The sequence below is a fragment of the Dipteris shenzhenensis genome, chromosome 12 (genome assembly GCF_047967505.1).
Source record: "Dipteris shenzhenensis isolate YYH24624 ecotype China chromosome 12, Dip_SZ_1.0, whole genome shotgun sequence".
In the NCBI taxonomy this organism is placed as follows: Eukaryota; Viridiplantae; Streptophyta; class Polypodiopsida; order Gleicheniales; family Dipteridaceae; genus Dipteris; species Dipteris shenzhenensis.
The window spans coordinates 6,989,334-7,008,806 of NC_141607.1; the positions used below are offsets into that span (position 1 = coordinate 6,989,334).

At 42.3% G+C, this 19,473-nt stretch overlaps 1 protein-coding gene across 10 annotated transcripts in view; it reads left to right on the top strand.

Moving 5' to 3' along the window:
- Positions 1–9,808: 9,808 nt before the first annotated feature.
- Positions 9,809–19,473, top strand: part of REV1 (DNA-directed DNA polymerase) — a 68,031-nt gene continuing 58,366 nt past the window's right edge. The window contains exons 1-11 of one of the 10 annotated variants that reach the window (XM_087382550.1): positions 9,809–10,032; positions 10,126–10,211; positions 10,365–10,640; positions 10,802–10,870; positions 10,992–11,127; positions 11,228–11,343; positions 11,497–11,573; positions 11,710–12,104; positions 13,651–13,803; positions 13,941–14,073; positions 14,168–14,256. In XM_087382550.1, coding sequence (XP_087238676.1) covers positions 10,468–10,640; positions 10,802–10,870; positions 10,992–11,127; positions 11,228–11,343; positions 11,497–11,573; positions 11,710–12,104; positions 13,651–13,803; positions 13,941–14,073; positions 14,168–14,256 — 1,341 coding nt within the window. In that variant the 5' untranslated portion in view covers positions 9,809–10,032; positions 10,126–10,211; positions 10,365–10,467. The other 9 variants (XM_087382549.1, XM_087382546.1, XM_087382545.1 and 6 more) reach the window with 9 other exon arrangements.

The following is a 19,473-nucleotide window of genomic DNA, read 5'->3' on the forward strand; positions in this document are numbered from 1 at the left end:
AGACATGCCAATAACTCCTAAGGATAATGTCACACCTTCAAAACAAGAGAAAAAGCACTAGAGAAGGACAAACAAACAGTACTACACATTGTTTAGAAAGCTCAATAGTGAGCAACGCATGATTATCGATGACATCTTATTGAAAAAATGGAGAAACAAAAAAGAAAAAATCAAAATCATCCTTTCGGGCAATACAAGCACAAGGAAAACTTTTACACTCTTACTTCTAGTTGAAGCACTTATTCGCCACTACTCGCACAATAAAACATCAGATGGCCAAAAAACAAGAGCCCTTCTCCTAGCATACACTGGAAAAGCAGCATACAACATAGGATGAAATACAATACATTCTCTACTTCACTTGCCTCTTATCATCACAAAATACACAGCTTAACACCAGACAAATTGCAAACACTCTCAATAATGTATGCAGAACTTGGTTTGCTAGTTATTGACGAAATCTCTCTTGTTGGGAAAACAACATTCGCAACAATTGACATGCGAATGCGTGAAATTAAACATAATCACTTGGAACCATTTGGAGGGGTAGATGTTATACTCTGTGGTGACCTGTGCCAAGCAAGCCCCACCAAGGATAGCTGGATATTCTTCGAGAAGACACAAGGCTTAACACCATCCAACTCAATCTGTAGAGACCATATACAGTACTACGAGCTGTTGGAGCCAATGTAGCAAGAGAACCAAAACTTCCTTGACATCCTTAACTGCATACAAATAGGGACAACTCTAAGCATGACATACACATTCTAAACAAACTATATGGATGCAAACTGGCACAAAAATAGTTTTTACCTCACCTATTCTACACAAACGCCCTTAAGGACAAACATAACAATGAAATCTTTAATATCCCAAAAGGAGAACCTCACCTTCTAAATGCGAGTGACAAAAGACACAAGTCATGCAACAAAACAATAAAAGTACCAAAAGACCCCATGTGCACCACTGGATGACATTCACAGCTACGACTTAAAGTTGGAATGATTGTAGAAATATGTTCTGGTAACTTGGACATACTAGATGGACTAGTAAATGGTCTCGATGGTGTATTTATAGATTCTAAAATAACTAACAAAAAAGAGAATAATATGGATACAATTTCAAAATCCAAAAGTTGGAACAAACACCCGATACAACAACAAAGAACTATATGAAGAAGAAACATCGAGAACATGGACCCCAATTCGACACATTCAAAGGGAGTTCCAAATTGGGAAAAACCAACTAAACACCATAATAAGATCACAATTTCCAATCCAACCCACAACTGCAAGAACAATGCATCGATCATAAGGATTATCCATGGATTCTCTCGCATTTGATCCAACAAACGTACAAACACACAGTCTTTTATACATCGCTTTATCAAGAGTACGTGACCCAAGAAACTTATACTTGATAAACATGCTACAATCCAATCAAGTAAAAGTTGATAAACAGGTACTCAAAGAAATAGAGAGGCTCAAACAACAATGTAAATGGGAATTCAAACAAATTAACTTTGCCACATTGGAACAAAATAAAATGAACATTCAAACACTAAACACATCATCATTCATTCCACACAAATAAGACATTATGACAACTAAGAGTGTAATAGCAGCAACAATCTTATGCTGGCAATAATTGCATACAAAAGATACATACCACATTGACATTGCAAGGTATAAAAGCATTAAAAGACAAGGAAGACATGGACTCGCAACATACTATACACAAGAAATACATCTACAAGATGATGTACATCTACACAAAGAAGGAACAGAAGCCTTACTCACAATATTTACAACTAAGGAAATGCAAAAGATTGAAACTATAAACACATACAAGGCACCAACAATGAAATTAAACACACGGATACAGACATTGCATATCTTACACAAAAACATACCACCGAAAACAACGACATACATATTGGGTGATTTTAATATCGACTCACAAAAAAAAAAAAAAATCTTACAATGTTACAACAATTCATGTCACAAAAAAACATGAAACAATTAATATATGAACCAACAATTGTGTATGGATCATCGATAGATCACATTTAGACACACAAAGACTTGAGAGAAATTTCAGGCACAAACTATGCGCACTGATCCGACGATTCCCTACTTTACACTACAATTTCAACCAAAGGGCAAGCCTGGTGAATATAATTCACCTTGTTTCTTTCCTCTTATCACCATGATCTTAGTTTCCCTCCAAGAAACATACAATCTTGGCCCTGGATCTTTCAACATATTCCCAAGGAATGCATGATTTCGTGAGATCACTGTGCAAAACAGATAGATGAACACCCACCATGTGAGTGATTTTAAGAGGAGGAATTCATCACCTTTGTGGCACGTGCCTCAGAGCCTTCTCATCACTCAAACAAAATCAAGATGGGCTCATGAAGCTGAATATCTTCATTAGGGTGAGCTTCTAGCTTACAGTGTAGAATCGCATTGTAATATGAGGGCAAAGTGCATGCAACCAATTGGGGAAGAGAACCAAGTGGACAACAACAACCCCGACTTTGTTTGGGTAAGTACATTGCTCAAATTAGGTTTTCCCTAACCCTTGATGCGTGTAAAGTTCTTATCCCCTTTGAATCTGGGAGAACTAGCATACTATCAATCATGGGAGAACCCATTAACTTTGTATCTGAGTAGGCTTGTTACTTCTTTAACGTGTTTTGTATCAATGTGTCTAGCTCCTCAAGTCATCCTTTACCTACACTTTTTGGCTCATGGCTTGCTACTACTATGTAAGCAAAAAGTGTGAGTGAAACATAACTAATTTTAATCATTCATCATTCACAAGCTGCCTTTCTCCATCAACTTGCTCTTACACTCCCTCATCAGCCTCCTCATCCTGATCATCATCTACCTCTAGAAGTAGTGAGAGCAACCTCATATAGCATATGCTGGCCATGGCCTCAGCATCCCAAAGCCAATGAGGGGCACTCGTGAATGTTACCACATAATAATTTGCTTTTATGACCTTCACATGTGTAGAAGGGAGACCAGTGCATTTCGATGAAGGCTTTCTACATCTCAAGAAAGTCTCTTAGAATGTGGATATGTCGAGTGTTTACAAGGCCTAATTAGTTATTGCCGGGAGATTTTCAAGTAATAGCTATCAAATTGAGGTTGTGATATAGCATTCAGTTCAATGTTTTGTTCAAGCAACTTTAGCATCATAGCTGTCGGCTTTTGCTAGCTGGTGCTAACAGTTTAGTCATTATGTGTAGAATTGAAGCTTTGAAAGATGAGGCGCTCATCAAAATGATTAACTACTCTAAGAAAACCCTTGTTGCAAGATGAAAATTTATTATATTCCTTGTATTTTCTATGAGTTGTGCATGGTCATTATGCCACATAAATAGTTTTACATGTCGGCCTCTTACGTTGGGAAGAGGAGTTAAGGTATTGGTGTTCATGTGGCAAGGATTAGTCTAAAATTCTCTTGGCTATTTGTTTGCTATGGTATTCAAAGTTGGTAGGTAGCAAGCTAGAACCATTCCTAGTTTTTATAGCTCTTGGAAAGGTAGCACACCACCTCTCCAACCACGCTCTGTGTGGCTATATAATATTATATAAATAAACTTATACGAATTTATATATATTTAATACTAAGTTACTATACTCGAATATCCAATCTCAGTTCTATCTTACTTTATTTTTACTCCTTTCCAAGAATTAACGTTGAGATAGTAAAAGCAAGTGCTAAAAAAGAAGAAGGAACGATCGTCTTTTATTATAGAAAACACAAAATGTTCAAAATTGTAGATCGCTACTAGGGGCGAATTGCCCACAACCAATGCCAACTTGGCAGATAACCTCCCAACCCACTTGCAAAACTATACTCAACTCAGACAAGAAGGACCCCACTAGAGAGTCTCTCCTAGTCACCAACTTAGCCAAATCTGCCAGATTGGTTTTGGCTAAAGCAACTACTGCACTCTTGCTGAACCCCAAGCCCACACCTTTGCTGCAAAACACCATTTCATTCCTAACCTCCCAGATTGCCAATAAACGTGCACTCCTAACAAAGTGCCAACACGGCTACAAAGTAGATGGCAAGCCTTCAATATATCCCAGTAGCATAAGCCTTCTGTATATCGCAGTAGATGGCAAGCCTTCAGTATATCCCAGTAGCATAAGCCGTCAATTTGCTCAAACACAGAACCTTCCCATCATCCCAACATTCATGACTACAACCACCATCCATAACCCCAGTCTCCTCGGAACATGACACGCCCACCCCAGATACATGACATCTTCAACCCATCTTCCTCAGAGAGGGCAGTAAGGATTCAACTTAGCTCACTTTCCCATCCTACCTCTAAGGGGCAAGTCCAAGCAAGAAAACCAACTTTCCCCATCATCCCTCCCCTCCAGAACTAAGCAAATCTCTGCATTGGAACGTTTCAACTTCCATTTCTCACTCAACTTTGGCACCAACGACAACCTCACCGTAAGATTCCTATAAATAGCTCTTGTAGTAATCTTTATAAGTCCAACCCATTCAAATCCCTTAAAAAAGGCTTGCATGCCCCCTAAGACCAAATTTTCCCTTCCATCTCTTAGCATGCTACATGTCTTCCATGCATCCACAACTCCTGCTACCAAATCCGACCCATTAATCTTCAAATGGAACCAAAAGCAAAGCTCAATCCATATATTTCCAACAACCCACACCCCTACCTTTTGCTTTGATAGTGAAACACGGCATTGCATTCAAACATCCTAGGCAACCACTTAACTAGGAAAGCAACATTCCTCAAATCCACATCCAGGTTTCCCACCCCCCCTGCACCCTTGGGAGCTTTCATGTCTTCCCATGAGACACAGTGTCATTTTCTCCTTCCCCTCTCTTTGGCCCATTTGATTTTCTATCTCTTGCCAATGTTTTTTTTTTGAACCTCTACAAAGTAGCCAACCAAGTACATGGTGGAAACTGCCAACACATTTTTGACAATCAACACCCTTGCATTCCATCCCAACATTGCTCGATGTCAGGCTCAATTGTTAGCCATAATCTTGTCCTTGAATTAAAAAAACCTTTGTATTAAGGTTACTCCCATCCCAATCGGAGACCTCAAGTACCTCTCTACCACCCCTCTATCTATCCATTTCATCAACTAGGCATTCAACTAGTTAGGTCTAATTCCCGAGTCCTAAGGCCAAAAGCTTTAGGCTAGCTGTAAACTGACCTTGATGCTTTAGGCTAGCTATAGACTGACCTTGATGCCATAGAGAACACTTGCAATATATCATACAACTTTTGAATACTCCCTTGATCCTCCTCTATTATAGAGATCATATCATTTGCAAACAATTGAGTACATAACTGCTCTCCGGAAGGCCTCTAATGGACCCTTCCCTCACAACCATCTTTATCATAGTTAGGGGTACTATGCATATTGCAAACAATAGGGGACTAATGGATGCCCTTGTCTCACCAACATGTAGAGCTGGCATTGCCCCGCAGCAAACAACGGACGCATTGGCAAATAGCACATTCACCATTCTACAGAATTCTTTCCCAAAGCCCAATTTGAGCAAAACAACCAACATGAAGTTCCATCCTCTATCATATGCTCGATCAAAATCAAAACGAAAATTATACATTTACACCTAACAACAAAGGCATAGTCTAGCATAAACAACACATTCAGTAAAATTTCGTATATGTCCCCTGCTTTGATAAAATCCATTTTGCTCTCTGTCTACTACCTTCATGCATATATCCCTTATTCTACAAGCCATCTCCTTGGCAATCAACTTATCAACATGTTGAGCATAGAAATTGGTGGCCTCCAATCTCTTACCTTGAGCCTATTTTGTCTCTTTGGAAATAGTTTGATAAGTCCCACATTGACATCTTCAGACAAGTGCCCTCTACCCACTACCTCTTTAGCCATTTTTGTAAAGTTATTTGCCAATTCCTTTGTAAAAATGCCAATTCCTTCATAAAAACACTGGCTATGTGCCACAATTATGAAACCAAATTCCATTGTTGGTCCACATGATCAATGGCTTCCACCATTCTCTTTTCCTTTGACAGCGTCTCTTAGAGTACCTTTGCATAGAGTCAACCTATCATTCAGAATCCTCTTATCCCTTCTAACTCTTTGCTTTGATTCCTTTGAACACTACATGATAGCTCTAATTGTCGCATCGCACCTTAAACATCGATTTTCCTTTCCAACACACTGTTGATCTCCACACTCTTCTCACATCTTCGCATAAGTCTTTAGCAAGCTCTTATCAAACTTAAACAAGATATAATAGAATCTCCCAACCATACTAGGAAACAAGAACGACCACTTAATTGGAATACCTAGTTAACAACAACCACCCTAGAAGTAAGAACTCCAAAAGAATAGTTCTCTCTTCTAAGTAAAACCACTCAATCTTCTAGAGTCTAACTCAATTGCATCCACCAACCCCTTACTTAACCGAAGATCCTCCCATAGTTTCGACTCTTGACCCGATATTCCTCTGGACTTTATTCACCTATCCTCACTAGACTAAGTCATATTCCAATCTCCTCCCAATGCCAATCTATCTCCTACCAAACCTATTGCACAACTCTCCCCAACACTTACACCACTCATTATAATCATTTGAGGCATTAACACACCACATTCACAATGTTTCCAACGTCAAAAACCAACACAACAATCAAGTGGCCAATGTCATCACAAAAGATCTCCTTACCAGTAAGACGTTTGTAGGTTGCCACGACAACCCCTCCCCTTCCAGCATTAACAAAGACATCAATCCTATTGACTGACATCCACACACTATCATCGTAGGATGCATTTTATTTATTGCAGACAAAGAGCGACCTGATTCCACCTTCTGATTGTAGACACACCTCTATTCTATTTGGATTTATCACACCATCCCCTTATATTTGATGACATCCTTCCCCTAACCCCACCTACACTCCTATTGAGCGAATAGCCTTGTCAGCATCACGTAGGAAGTTAAATCTATTCTCCTTGCCCCCTACACTCCTGACCATGTTCTTAATTCGCTTAGACATTCCTTTAACCGGACGTTTCTCTTGCACTTCTTCCTCCATTGGGTTCTTGGACATAGGCTTTTCCTCCAACCCTCTCTTTCTTCTGCTTGCATCTGGAAGTTCCTCACAACCATCTTTACAACCACCAAGGATTCACTAGACTTGCGCACCTCGCAAACCTCCGTAACTTCTTCAACCAACACCTCAAGGCCCTTTTCTTGGAGAGGTTCGACCCTCTTGTTTTGACACTCCACCAATACTTTACCCTTTTTACCGAGCATCTTCCAACCTACATCATCCACTTCATCGCCTCTCAGGCACTTCAAATCCGTTTTCTCACACTGCATGGTCGATGGAACTCGCTCTGCATGTGAACTTTCATCATTAGATTGACCTCCTCGAAGATTAGCACCCCTTTGCATGTCAGCATTGACCATGTTCCTTCTTTTCTTTGTCTTTGAACCACTCATTTCCTTTGAGAAATATCTATTTGACTATAGTGTCCCTCCCCGATCCTTCGGATGATCCCCTTTCTTCTAGATGATTCCATTTCTTTGCTCATAACCATTCTCATCCGACTTGGATTGCTCTCGAACATCATCAGTCTTATCATTCCTTACTAGACGTGAGTTCTCCTCCTAATTTGGACAATTGCGAGCACAGTGACCAGTTTTCAAAAAAATATAGGAAGAGTTTAGAAAGGGACCAAAAACGAACCTTCTGTGTGTACACCACCTTCTCTGATAAACGTCTCGCCTCAAAATCAGGCATCACTTTATTGCGATCCCACAAAATTGATGCTCTTTCGGCACCAAACATTTTTCGAGCTAATGTCGGCACCACTAAATCCTACCAAGGGCACTTGCCACCATGTTGAAAGATGTTCCCATCCAAGCAGGCATACCTGGAAAATCCACCCAAACTGGACACTCCCTAAACATAATTTCATCCATATTGAAAGAAGTACTCCATGGAATTGAGAGCACCACAACTCCTTGAAACACGAGAGGCCGAGCCAAAATATCGTTATGAACAACCTCACGAACGCACCATAAAAGAAAGAAACCCTTTCACATATATCTCGCCTCGTAGCCTTCCATTGGAATCTCACATTCAAATACAAGAAACTCTCGCATTCTCCCAAAGTAGGCACTCCCTATAAAATATATTGGCAAGTTTATCCACCTCAGCTCTAATCGTGCCAAAATGTATGTAACACTTTGTCGCATGCTCGAATCCGTTCTCCTTGAGATCCTGCCTAGCTGGCTCAGCTTCTCTTCGTGCGATGTCTGTACAAACAATGTCCTAGGCTTCTTCATCGGTTAAGCAGCAAACGTTTTGGCTTATGTCTTCGCATACGACACCCACTCCTCTCTGCCCCTTGACTCTTCATCCCCTTCCGCAAACTCTCCCCGACATCCCCAATCTAATCTAGCTGCATGCACCTTATTCTCAACCACGGGGGAACAGACCGCTCCACCTACTCAAAGCACACCTCACCCACCTCAACAAGCGCACTACTCATCGATTCGTAGACTACCACCTCACCCGACATCTCCTCCTGTTCACCCCTCCAGTACCTTTAGACAACTGAGGTGACTGCTTGCACATGCAAGTCCTCTCAAACACACTCAAGCTCCGAGGCACAAAAGCAAGTGTTGTTGTTTTTGCTAAACTAGACCATTGCAGGATCGTCCCACGGATCACACATATTTTGAGGATGTGTCTCACAAAGAAGTACTTCGCTATGGCTATCTCTGAATATTAAACATCATTTCCTTCCATAATCCTCTGGTTTCCCCCGCCAAAGGCCCCTCCGTCTCTCCTGTAAAAGATCATTTTCACGGATGACCTACTGTATATCAATGGCATCTTGATAAATAGAGTTGGATGAATGTCACCTAGAAAATTCAAACCATGGCGTGCACCAACCTAGCTGCCTCATTGTTAGTGTTGCCTTTGACAACGTGATACTAACACATTTTCAAAAAAGTGTCCTTTGAAGCACTTTTTGGCATGCCAAAGGCAAAAGCCTAAGGGTTTGTTTGCCTCTTTCTCTATCTATGGGGATTGTGCAAGGGTTTTAATGGGGTTTTATTGATTGGTATCATGTGGGGATACGATGGAGGGTGGTGGCCTAACCAAGGGGATTTTGCAAGGGTGGGGCTTTAAAGGGGGATTATTAATTTGAATCATGTGGGCATAGTATAGGGGATACGATTGAGGGTGGTGGCCTAACCAAGAGGAAAGTGGTAGGGTCGGATTTACACTTTAGGTAAGATAATTGTGGTAGGTTGGGGTAGAAGAAAGAGGGTTAGATTTAGGGTTCACAATAGAATGCTTAGGGTTCTCATTGCACTTAGAGGGAGCAACCATTGTAGCTCATGCCTATGGTGATTGCAGAGCTCCTTGGCTACCATGCTCTCACGCTCTCTGTGCTGCTCAATCAGTTTGCTTTCGTCTCTTGTTGCTCTGTCTCATCTCTTCCTTGCTCTTGGGCTAACGATGTTTTCTCCATTGTGGTGTGCAAGCAGCGTGCAACGGCCTATCGAAGGAGGAACACTACTCGGAACAAACCATTGCTACTCGTTAGACCACTCCAGTACCTATATCTTGCTGCCGAAGACCATCCATGCCTAAGAGCAACAAAGAGAACAAACTAGCGCACGCCACGACGAACAATGCGCCCACACCCTCAAATCCACCAACCAAAACCCAGAAACACCTACCTTCCAATACGCATACACAAGAACTACTCTGCCAACGCAACCAGAAGTGACCGCTTCCCCCGAAATACAACTCTCCGGCACCCTTTGGCATGACTAGTGAAATCTTCACTTGTTGACACATCCTATCCTGCCAATTCTTTTAAACACTCATCCGCTCCATTAACTCTTTCTATTATTGGGCGCTTTCTCTCTCTCTCTCTCTCTCACACACACGCGAAGCATTCTTCTCTCTCTCTCGCGCGCGCGCGCGCGCGCAGTGGTATGTGTTACTTTTCAAATGTCCACTTCAATCATATGGTTATTTTATCGCCTACCTGACATCGTATGTTTTGATATCTATCTCGGAGTGCAGCGAAGCGAATTGGACAGACTGCTTGCTCGAAAAGAAGCTTTCAATCAGGTGTTATCAGAGATGTCCGAGAGAAGCTAATTTTGTAGGTAGCTTGAATTTTTAAATTTGATTTGCTGAAGTGCATATATTTGCAATTTTTGAATCGATGAATTTGCAGGAACTGGCATCGTTATGTATCAGGTGAATTTCAGGAGAGAGCTGTGTTTCGAAACTTCCTCTAATGTCTGCGAGGTAATTAGTTTGTGCAGGAGTCATCTCAAGGAGAGAAGAATCCGAATTTGGAAGTTTCATGGCGCTGTATCGGTAATTACACATATTGACCTTATCAACTTCTGGCCACCGATGGCTGTGCCCAATGAAGGGATTATTGAGACGAACAATAGAAAGAGGAAGAGTCCTCAGGACGATAGAAGTTATGAAGGCTCAGGCATGGTTTGGGGAGCTAACTCCCCGTCTTTGCGCAAGAATCATACCAATAAAGACTCTGGTTCCAGCCCTTTTGGAGACTTCGGACAGTAGGCGTTCCACCATGCATTCCAGTTTTTGTAGCTGTTATCTCTTGAAGGTTTCTACAGAGCTTGCATTGAAATGAGTTTGAAACAGAGGATGTTTCCTCAAATTGTGTGTATAAGATGCAATTTTGTAAAGTTTCAAGGTACTTTTTTGGGCTGCGCAGGTACATGGCTGAAAAGCAGCGGAAGTTAAGGATTCAATTTCAAGCTGACTCATCCAACAAAGTTATAAGGTGCAAGATAACTTCTTTGTCCGATTCCGCTATGCTTGCTTTCCTCCTAATTCCCGAATGTCGCAATAGGACCGTTGTGTTTCAGTCCTGCCATTATTAGACTCAACGGTGTGTTTGTCAGTGATTTGGTAGCTGTAAATCTGAATGACGCAATCTGCTATTCGACCAATACTGTTGCTGCTGATTCTCGGACTGCAACAAAGCTATTTGAAGGCATTTCAATATTTGTAGACGGCTTCACCATACCCTCTCACCAGGTGTGCACAGCACGGTACGAGATGCCACGTCAATGAAGCTTTGCATTGCGGGATTTCATATAATGTGTTGTTTCCTACTTCGAATCTCTCTGTCTGTCAGGAGTTGCGTGCACTTATGATGAAGCATGGTGGAACATTTGAAAATTACTTTCGAAGAGATCATGTGACTCATGTTATATGCAGCACACTTCCAGAGAGCAAAATCAAAGATCCTAGGTACTATGAACTATGTGTGGATTCTTGATGGGATAGCACGTACATTGATTTTTAAGACGGGGGCTCTTTTTTTTGGTGAATGGAGAGGGGAGGACAGGTGTTCTTGTTGCAGATATTTTAGAATATCTTGATTGTTAGGTGCTTTTGTTGCAGATCTTTTAGTAGAGGCCTGCCGATTGTCAAGCCTGCGTGGGTGGTTGATTCTATTGCTGGAGGCAAAGTTTTGCCAGGTATTGAAGCTTTTGCCGGAGATGCAGGGTAGATTTCCAATGAGAGAATGATTCCCAAATATTCTATTTCAGCTTTTCAATAGCAGTGTGGCAGCATGCTTCCGTTGGTTCATTGACATGTACTTTTCTTTTGCAGTTTCATCATATTATCTAGAGCGACTAGTGCTTGATGATCCCAATCAACGTACCCTTTCTACATTTTTAGCTTCAAAGAAAGAAGGCACTCCTGAGCATTCAAACAGATTAGATGCTTTAGTGGTGAAACGAACGTTGCAACAGGATGTGCATGGTGAAAATCTGGGAACTACTTCTCACACTGTTGCACCACTTGTTGATGAAGCTGATCATTTGCAGGCATGTTCGTCACAAATACAAATTTATGGGCAAGACATCCCATCAAAATTGGAGCCATATTCAAGCGGGATGCAGGTTTTAGGTTCAAGCCATGACATAGAGGATAACATAGTGGATGTAAACTTGCGCTCACATTGCAGTTTAGGTGATGCAAATTTTGTTCGTAATTTCTTTAAGGTATTCATTAAACCTTATTTTGTTTTCTGGGGAATGGAGATTTGACTCTTTTGCCTTCAATATGGGGATGATTGCTACATGAATGTCATGTCAAACAAAAGCGAAACGATCTTATTTATTTGTGTCCACATGTCAACCCTTGCTTGCAATTTGCGCAAGGCCAATATTTTTGTCTGGTATAAAATCTGTTTTTAAAACTAAAATTTCTGTGGAGCATACCTTAAACTGTGACACCATTGCTGCTATTCTCAAGTATTTCTCTTTGCAATACGTGCCATAAGTGCCCGCGATGTTGCAAAAAAGGCAATTAGTATTAGTACGTGCGGGCATTGAGGGCCAAAAGTCTGATTAACCTAAGCGTAATCATTAATTTATATTGGCGGAAAGTCGGATCAATGTAAGTGTAATGGGTGAATTCGAGACAGCATTAATAAAGGTGATGGCAAAATCGAGAAGCAGCAATTTGTGTCCAGAATCTGCTGGACTGCCCTCCGATCGACTATACATGAGGGGAGGCAGGGGGGATGGCTGAGCAAAGAAAGAGAGGCAGAACAAGGGGAGAGCCAGGGGAGGTCGAGAAGGAGAGGCGCAAGGCAGAGCGGAGAGGCAGGCAGGGGAGGCATAGAGGAGATGTTAACATTGTGCAAATTTGTGTCTCAATGAGTGCCCCTTCAACCTCGTCCCCCCCAATCGACCCATCCCTGTCTCTGTGGTGCAGAAATGATCTGGGAAAGAGCTATGGTTGCTGCTGCTCAACGTCACACGGCAGCCAACATTCCTCCACATTAAGGCCACAATTTAGAAAAGAGTGCCTTCTCTCCTGAACGTCATGCTGGAAAGCTACGTGACCATGAACATCTCCACCCCCAAATAAATCGGGATGGAGAGATGACGGAGGCGGGCAGAGGGGGCAAGCACTGTGATTTAGTGCTTGGAATTTTCTTTTCAAAATTAGGAACCGGATGCAATTGATTCATCTGCGAATCGTTAGTAGATTGATAGATATGATTTTTTGAATTAGAGCGACCCATTAGTTAAGATCCATTAGTTAAGATCCATCAAGATATTTGGTAATTTAATTTTGCTCTTTTTTTGGGGGTTGAACAATGGATTGTTTTGCAACTTTTTGGTGTTCTGTCTCATTTATATACTGCTTATCATGCCGGTGTGTCTTGGCTAGTGTATGTGATGGTTTGTTCTTTTGAGGACAACATGCGGCTAGTTCCAAATGCTCTTTCTATTATCTCCCTTTCTTTCCCTGTACTCTTCTTCCATTGCATGCATTATATAGTGCTTATCATGTAGATGTGCCTTGGCTTGTGTATGTGATGGTTTGTTCTTTTGAGGACAACACACGGCTAATACCTTTTTCTTTTAAATGCTGCTTCTATTATCTCATCGCATGTCTCCACATGACGGTTGTAGGAGATGCTGTGTTCCACACCTTTGCTAGATTATGTGTTTTGTAAAGGCCTACATTAAAAGCTTCAAGTTCCATGAAATACTTTGTTTTTGGAGTCTGAAGCTTGCATATCATCATCTGCAGAACTCAAGGCTCCACTTTATCGGCACATGGAGAGGTCGCTATCAGAGTCGATATGGCTGCAGCAACACAGACAAGCATGAACGACATGAACAATTGAGCTCTGATTCTCGTCAGATTGATTCTGCTGTTCGTACGATCATGCATGTTGACATGGTATAGCTAACCTATAATGGAATTCAATGTCGAGGGTTTCCATGAAGTAAATTCTAAATATACTGTCTAACAGTTTGCTTAGTGTTTCCTGGGCCTTTTCAGCAAAGTAATAATTGGTCTTGTGTCCATGGAAATAGGATTGTTTTTTTGTCTCCGTTGTAGTGCGGAACAGGCCTGCATTGGCTGGAAAGCCTTTAGCGGTTTGTCATTCTGAAAAAACCGATGGTACAGCTGAAATCTCATCATCAAACTATGCGGCCCGAGCATTCGGTTTGTTCTATTCCTTTTTAATAGTACACTATTGAATGCGTATACCTGCCTTTATCTGGGAATTCTAGTTTACTTGGAATTTTCTTTCTTTCAGGGGTCAAATCTGGCATGTTTATCCGAGATGCAAAGGCTTTATGCCCTGGTCTAGAAATTGTTCCATATGATTTTGAAGCATATCAGCAGGTCTGTTTAAATATGATAAGCCAAATTAGAGGTTGGACAGTTAAAGTGAATAGAGATACATGAACATTTAAAGATATGATATGAAAGGGAGTGTGTTTTTTCAAGAATTGTAAGCCCATTTTTGAGAGGTGAAAAGAATGAAACACTGAAAGTCATACTAAGGGGGCAAGAAAGACATACTTTATTTGCTGGAAGAGCTATGCTTGAAGAATTATTCAATTTACTTTTCTAAAACTTCAGAAATTAACTTCAGAGGGAACTCTATATCATTATATCTATTTATCATCTCTTACAACGGGAAAAGAGGATCAATAAACAGCCAATTCATCTTAGGCATTCAGTGGTTGAACGTAGCTGTATGTAGCTTTTCACTATCCTGAATGCGGTTGTGTAGATCTTGGACCATCCTAAGGGTGCATATATTTCAGGGCAGCCTTCGGCTATGTCTAGCTCATTGTGCAGACACTAAAGTAGCCTTAGCAATGACAATCATGTGGCCTGTGGAAAGCCTAGGTTGTCACGGCGTTAACAGCTGTTGTAGACCCTCTGAAAGGAAGCAGTGAGAGGGTGTGCAACAGCAGCAAGAGTATGTGAGGCAGCAGCAACAAAGAATGCAGTAGCTTGTAGAGAGAGATAGCAGCTCTTGGCAACAATGCAGTAGCTCATTAGATGGTGCTAATAAAATTTGTCGCGTTGACAATAGGCATCTATGGAACTGTTAATCAAGGCCATCTTTTGGATGCCAAGCAAGACCTATTTGTTGTACAATCACGCCCAATGAGGGTTTTGACCTACCTGAAGCATGTTCAAATGCTGCTCTGCATCTCCTACTCAATATGGGTTTCGTAAGGCTTTAAGTGTAAATCCGTGCTTTGATTATATGGTAAATGATTCCAATACACGTTGTAGTAATTGAATGGAGTGATTTTAATTTAGTTTTATGTACCACAGGTTATTGTTAGTACTTGCTTGACATGAAGTTCGTTTTCTTTTCTTGATTAGGTTGAATTTGACTATTAGCCTATTTTTTTGCTTCTGGCCCATTTGATTTAAAACCCTTGGTCAGAAAGAGGACTCACTTAGTTCTTATTTTATGTCACATGCTTGAGCTAGCTTGACCCATAGTTGCAACTCTGTTTTGCTCTTTTTAAAAGGCTCTCAACATTCTCATGTACTACATCTTTGTCACATGGAGCCTGGAGGCCAAGATCATGACAACATGCAAAATCGCGATTTCCAATGTACTAATACGAAACAGCATGGTGTGTAAGGGAGGACTACCCCCTACCGGTATGTCAAACCTTTTATGTTAGTGATATATGATTGTAATACAATGATATGGTAAGTTTGGAACATGTATGGGTTCGATTCCGATGAATTGCAAGGGCCATGTGATGCTTTTGGGATCCCAGTCCAAGTCCTAAAGATGAAGTCGTAGTAATAATGGTGGTACAAAGGCTCCTAAAACTACGGAAATTTACAATGAAATAATATTGTGGGTTCTCCTCTAGTAGAGTGTTGGAAAGGTCACCTCCCCATCTGTAAGCCCCCAAATGAGGAGAGCGTGGGGGGGGGGAGACCTAGGGTAGGATGTGCCCAAAGAGAGATTACCTGGATGTGTGGATCTGGGACAGATGTGGAGCATTCATGGTTGGTGGGGTATCCCAAGGATGAAAGGCTGCATCAGGAGCAGCTCATGTGCAGGAAGATGGCGGGACACAGTGTCTTGGATCAGGCCTGGCATGAGGCACTCAGTGGACTGCAGCAGGACCCTATGAAAGGCGCGCTGACATCAGCATGTGTACGGAGCAGGGTACAAAGCTGTACGGATCTGTACAGGCTGCTGCAGGGCAGTGTACGGAAGAGGTACGGCCAGGACAAGGCGCCGGCAAAGGGCTGCAGCAAGGCGCAGTATAGTGGGGGTCTATGGGCAGGTCTATGGCTTGCAAGCAGGGCTGGCAGGTGGCAGGACAGCAGCAAAGGAGCTGGACCCTGCATGGAACAAAGGGCCAGCAAAGGGCCCTTATATAGGGCTGGTTGGGCTGAGCCAACCAGGTCGGTTGGGCCAGCCAACCTAGTCTGTCCAGTCGGCCCAGTCAGGGCAGACTGGTCGATATTTTTGCCAGGCCTCAGGGCCTATAAAAGGAGAGGCTTCAGGCCTCATTTCTCATTCAGCAGAGCAGCTTTGGAGGAGCAGATAGGAGCAGCAGATAGGGCTTCCTTGGGCCTTTTCCCAGGAGGTGAAGGAGACCTAAAGAGTGCTGCAGACTTAGCTCCAGGGAGAGGCTGAACCTAGACTGTCTTCTAGGGCAGAAGGTTGCTGAGATCATCATCACTTGGAGCAGCAGTTCGAGGAGCTGAGGGAGCAGCAGATCAGCCACTTGTGGGTCTCTATCCAGAAGGAGACAAGAGAGCTGTAGAGCTGCAGACCTAGCTCAGAGTGCTGCCCACCTAGGCTGGTGCAAAGACAGCAAGGTGGAAGGGATATGGACGGAAAGTCTACAGAAGCTCGAGGTGGAGCACGCGGGCTCGAGTCTAGAGATAGCCAGCAGATAGGAGAAGGACCTCGTGGTAAGATCAGAGGACCACATCATTGGTGGGACTCTGGATTTGTCTCTTTTGTATTGTGTCCATAGTTGTGGACGGAAATATATATTTTGGTGGTTTCTCTATCTGGTTGGTTCATTGTTTATTGATGAGTCTGCACACCTATTGTATGCACATAAGTAAAGAAGTTTGTGATTCCACACCCACACCGCACACTGTGTGAGCTCCTGGGCATTACTATAAGTCTTCAGCTGCGTGTACCCTCTGTTGGGTATTTTCTAACATAGAGAACAAATACACAGTGTCGTGAAAAATGCTGACCCTGCCCAAATTCAGCAAAAGAGAGGGCTGAGATTAGACTATTCCATCAACCATGATCAATCTTCCATATGAATGCTTCCTCAAAGTCACTTCCATCGTCACTACAGGATCCAACAATCCAAATGTAGAAAACAGCAAATCTCAAATGAAAGAATCTGTAGAATATCGTCAATTAACCTGACAGCCTAGAAGGAGTCAGTGTCCTTGTAAAGCAGCTTCTAGGTCCAAATTGCATGTAAGAGCAGCCATATGGTCTGTATTTCTTCCTTATGTTCAAGGAAACTCATCAAAATGATATTGCAGTCGAGGAGGAGCAATTCATCCACCAGAAAGTTGTATGGAGTAGTAAATCTGGAAATAGCAATTCAAAATCAAGCTAGGTTGCTCAATACTCTCTTCCTCTGAATCTGAATCCAAAGTCGTATGAGTTTATGCTTTCCCACTTGAAGTATCTTGGTTGTGTCACATTTCCCAAGAAGGTGTTGCCATTGACAGTCATAAAATCCCAAGTGATCATGACTTAGCCTATTCCCACCAACATTTCTGAGTTGAGAAGCTCGCTGGCTTATTTAGTTCAGTCATAGCTGATGCTACTTTGAATCATCCTACCTATGATAAAGAGCTCTATGCATTGCTCTAGGGACTCAAGCATTGGAGACTCTACCTTCTTGGTACAGAGGTTATTGTCCATACTGACCATCAGCCTCTGCAATATCTGAATACCCAGAGTTCCACTGGCAGCTTAGGCATGTCGAATTGGCCCCACTTAGATGCAGCAGTTCCACGTCCTTTTCAAGTACAAACCAGGTTGTCAAGACAGACAGGCAGACTCCTTCTCCACGCCCCGTTAATGCAACGTTTTCTGTTTTCAGTATGCAGATTCCAGCCTTCTCCGAGTGTCCAGCCATTTACTCCATTGACAAATATTTTACCCATGTCTGTTGGCTGATTCAGCATCCCACTTAAGGAAACATTCAGCTCTTTATGGACTACACAGTAGTATTGGTTGCTAGGAACAGGCTTAACCTGAGTGCAAGTGTTTTGGACCTGAAATGGATGCTCTTTAGCTATGCTTGATGGAGGTCACTTTCAGTAGAGATAATGCTTTGGTTTCTTTAAGAGATGGGTCACATGCAGGCAATAGTTGCTAGGTAGATGGCACATCTTGAGTACAGCCTCGTTGCTGAGTAGGTTGGGGTCAGGAATCCATTCTTGGAATGGAAGTATCCTTGGAACTCTGACTGCCTTAGTGTTTGCTGTGTTGTGATGCCAGTTCTCTTATGGAAGTCAAGTTGAGGTCTGTCAATAGGGTGAGAGATTATTGGTCATGATAGTCTTGGACAGTGGAGAAAGCTTATGTATGCTTTCCTTTTCTGCTTTGAGCAGATAGTTGGCTAATTAGGCACTATTGACAGCTGTGGGGAACCGAGTGCTGAGTGGGTTGCTAGTAACAGTTCCGGGCTGTGTGCAAGCTTCCTAGACTAGGGATGGAGACCTACTGCCAGGAGTGGTGAGAGCAGTGAACAGTAAAGGCTATGCAGGATATGTGGATGCCCAATGGGATGTGGAATGCTCCAGTTGTAAGAAGGAATGTATCCTTTATGTAGCCTGGATTTCTCACCTAATTAAAGAAATACTGAAAGGGGCGCCAAGGTTTGGGGCCAATCTGTGTCGTTGTCTTGGTGCAGGGGCACTCTAGCTCCCAATCTGCTGGTAATACTTTTGCTGAATTGTTAATGTAACAGTGTTGACTGGTTACTTGTAAGTTTTACTGCCCTTTAATTTATTGAATCAGAGGCTGCTTCAGAGGATGCATAGGTGGCTCGAATAGATGCTACGGCAAGTTGTAGTAGCTGCTGGAGCAAGGCATGTAGCAGAAATTGAAGCTGTAGCACTGTATCCAACAGAATTAGCAGCAGAGCGAGAGGCTATAGCAGGGCGTGTAGGTGAGGCTGGAGCAGGATATGCAGCAAATGCAGATGCAAATGCTGAATCTGGGAAATAGTACAGCAGCAAGATATAAAAAGTTTGACCTTTCTTGAGTAGGGTTACAGTATTGCTTGGCAGAGATGAGCAAATTTTAGTGGCAACTGTTGCTGGGCCATTGAAAGGATAGTAGTAGGAGATGCAAGTGGTTGGCAGGAAATGGCGTAGAGTGTAAGAGGGAAGTTACAACTTAGGTTTGAAGGGGACATCATTGCCGATTTCATGAAAACATGCTGCGATTATCACTAGGGATTATAAGGGAACATAATTGAGCAGATGGTGAAGATGATTGCTTTGGAGGGGAGAGAAGTCAAGCCTGCAATTTTTATCAAAAGGGAACTCGGGGCAACAAGAAGACATTAA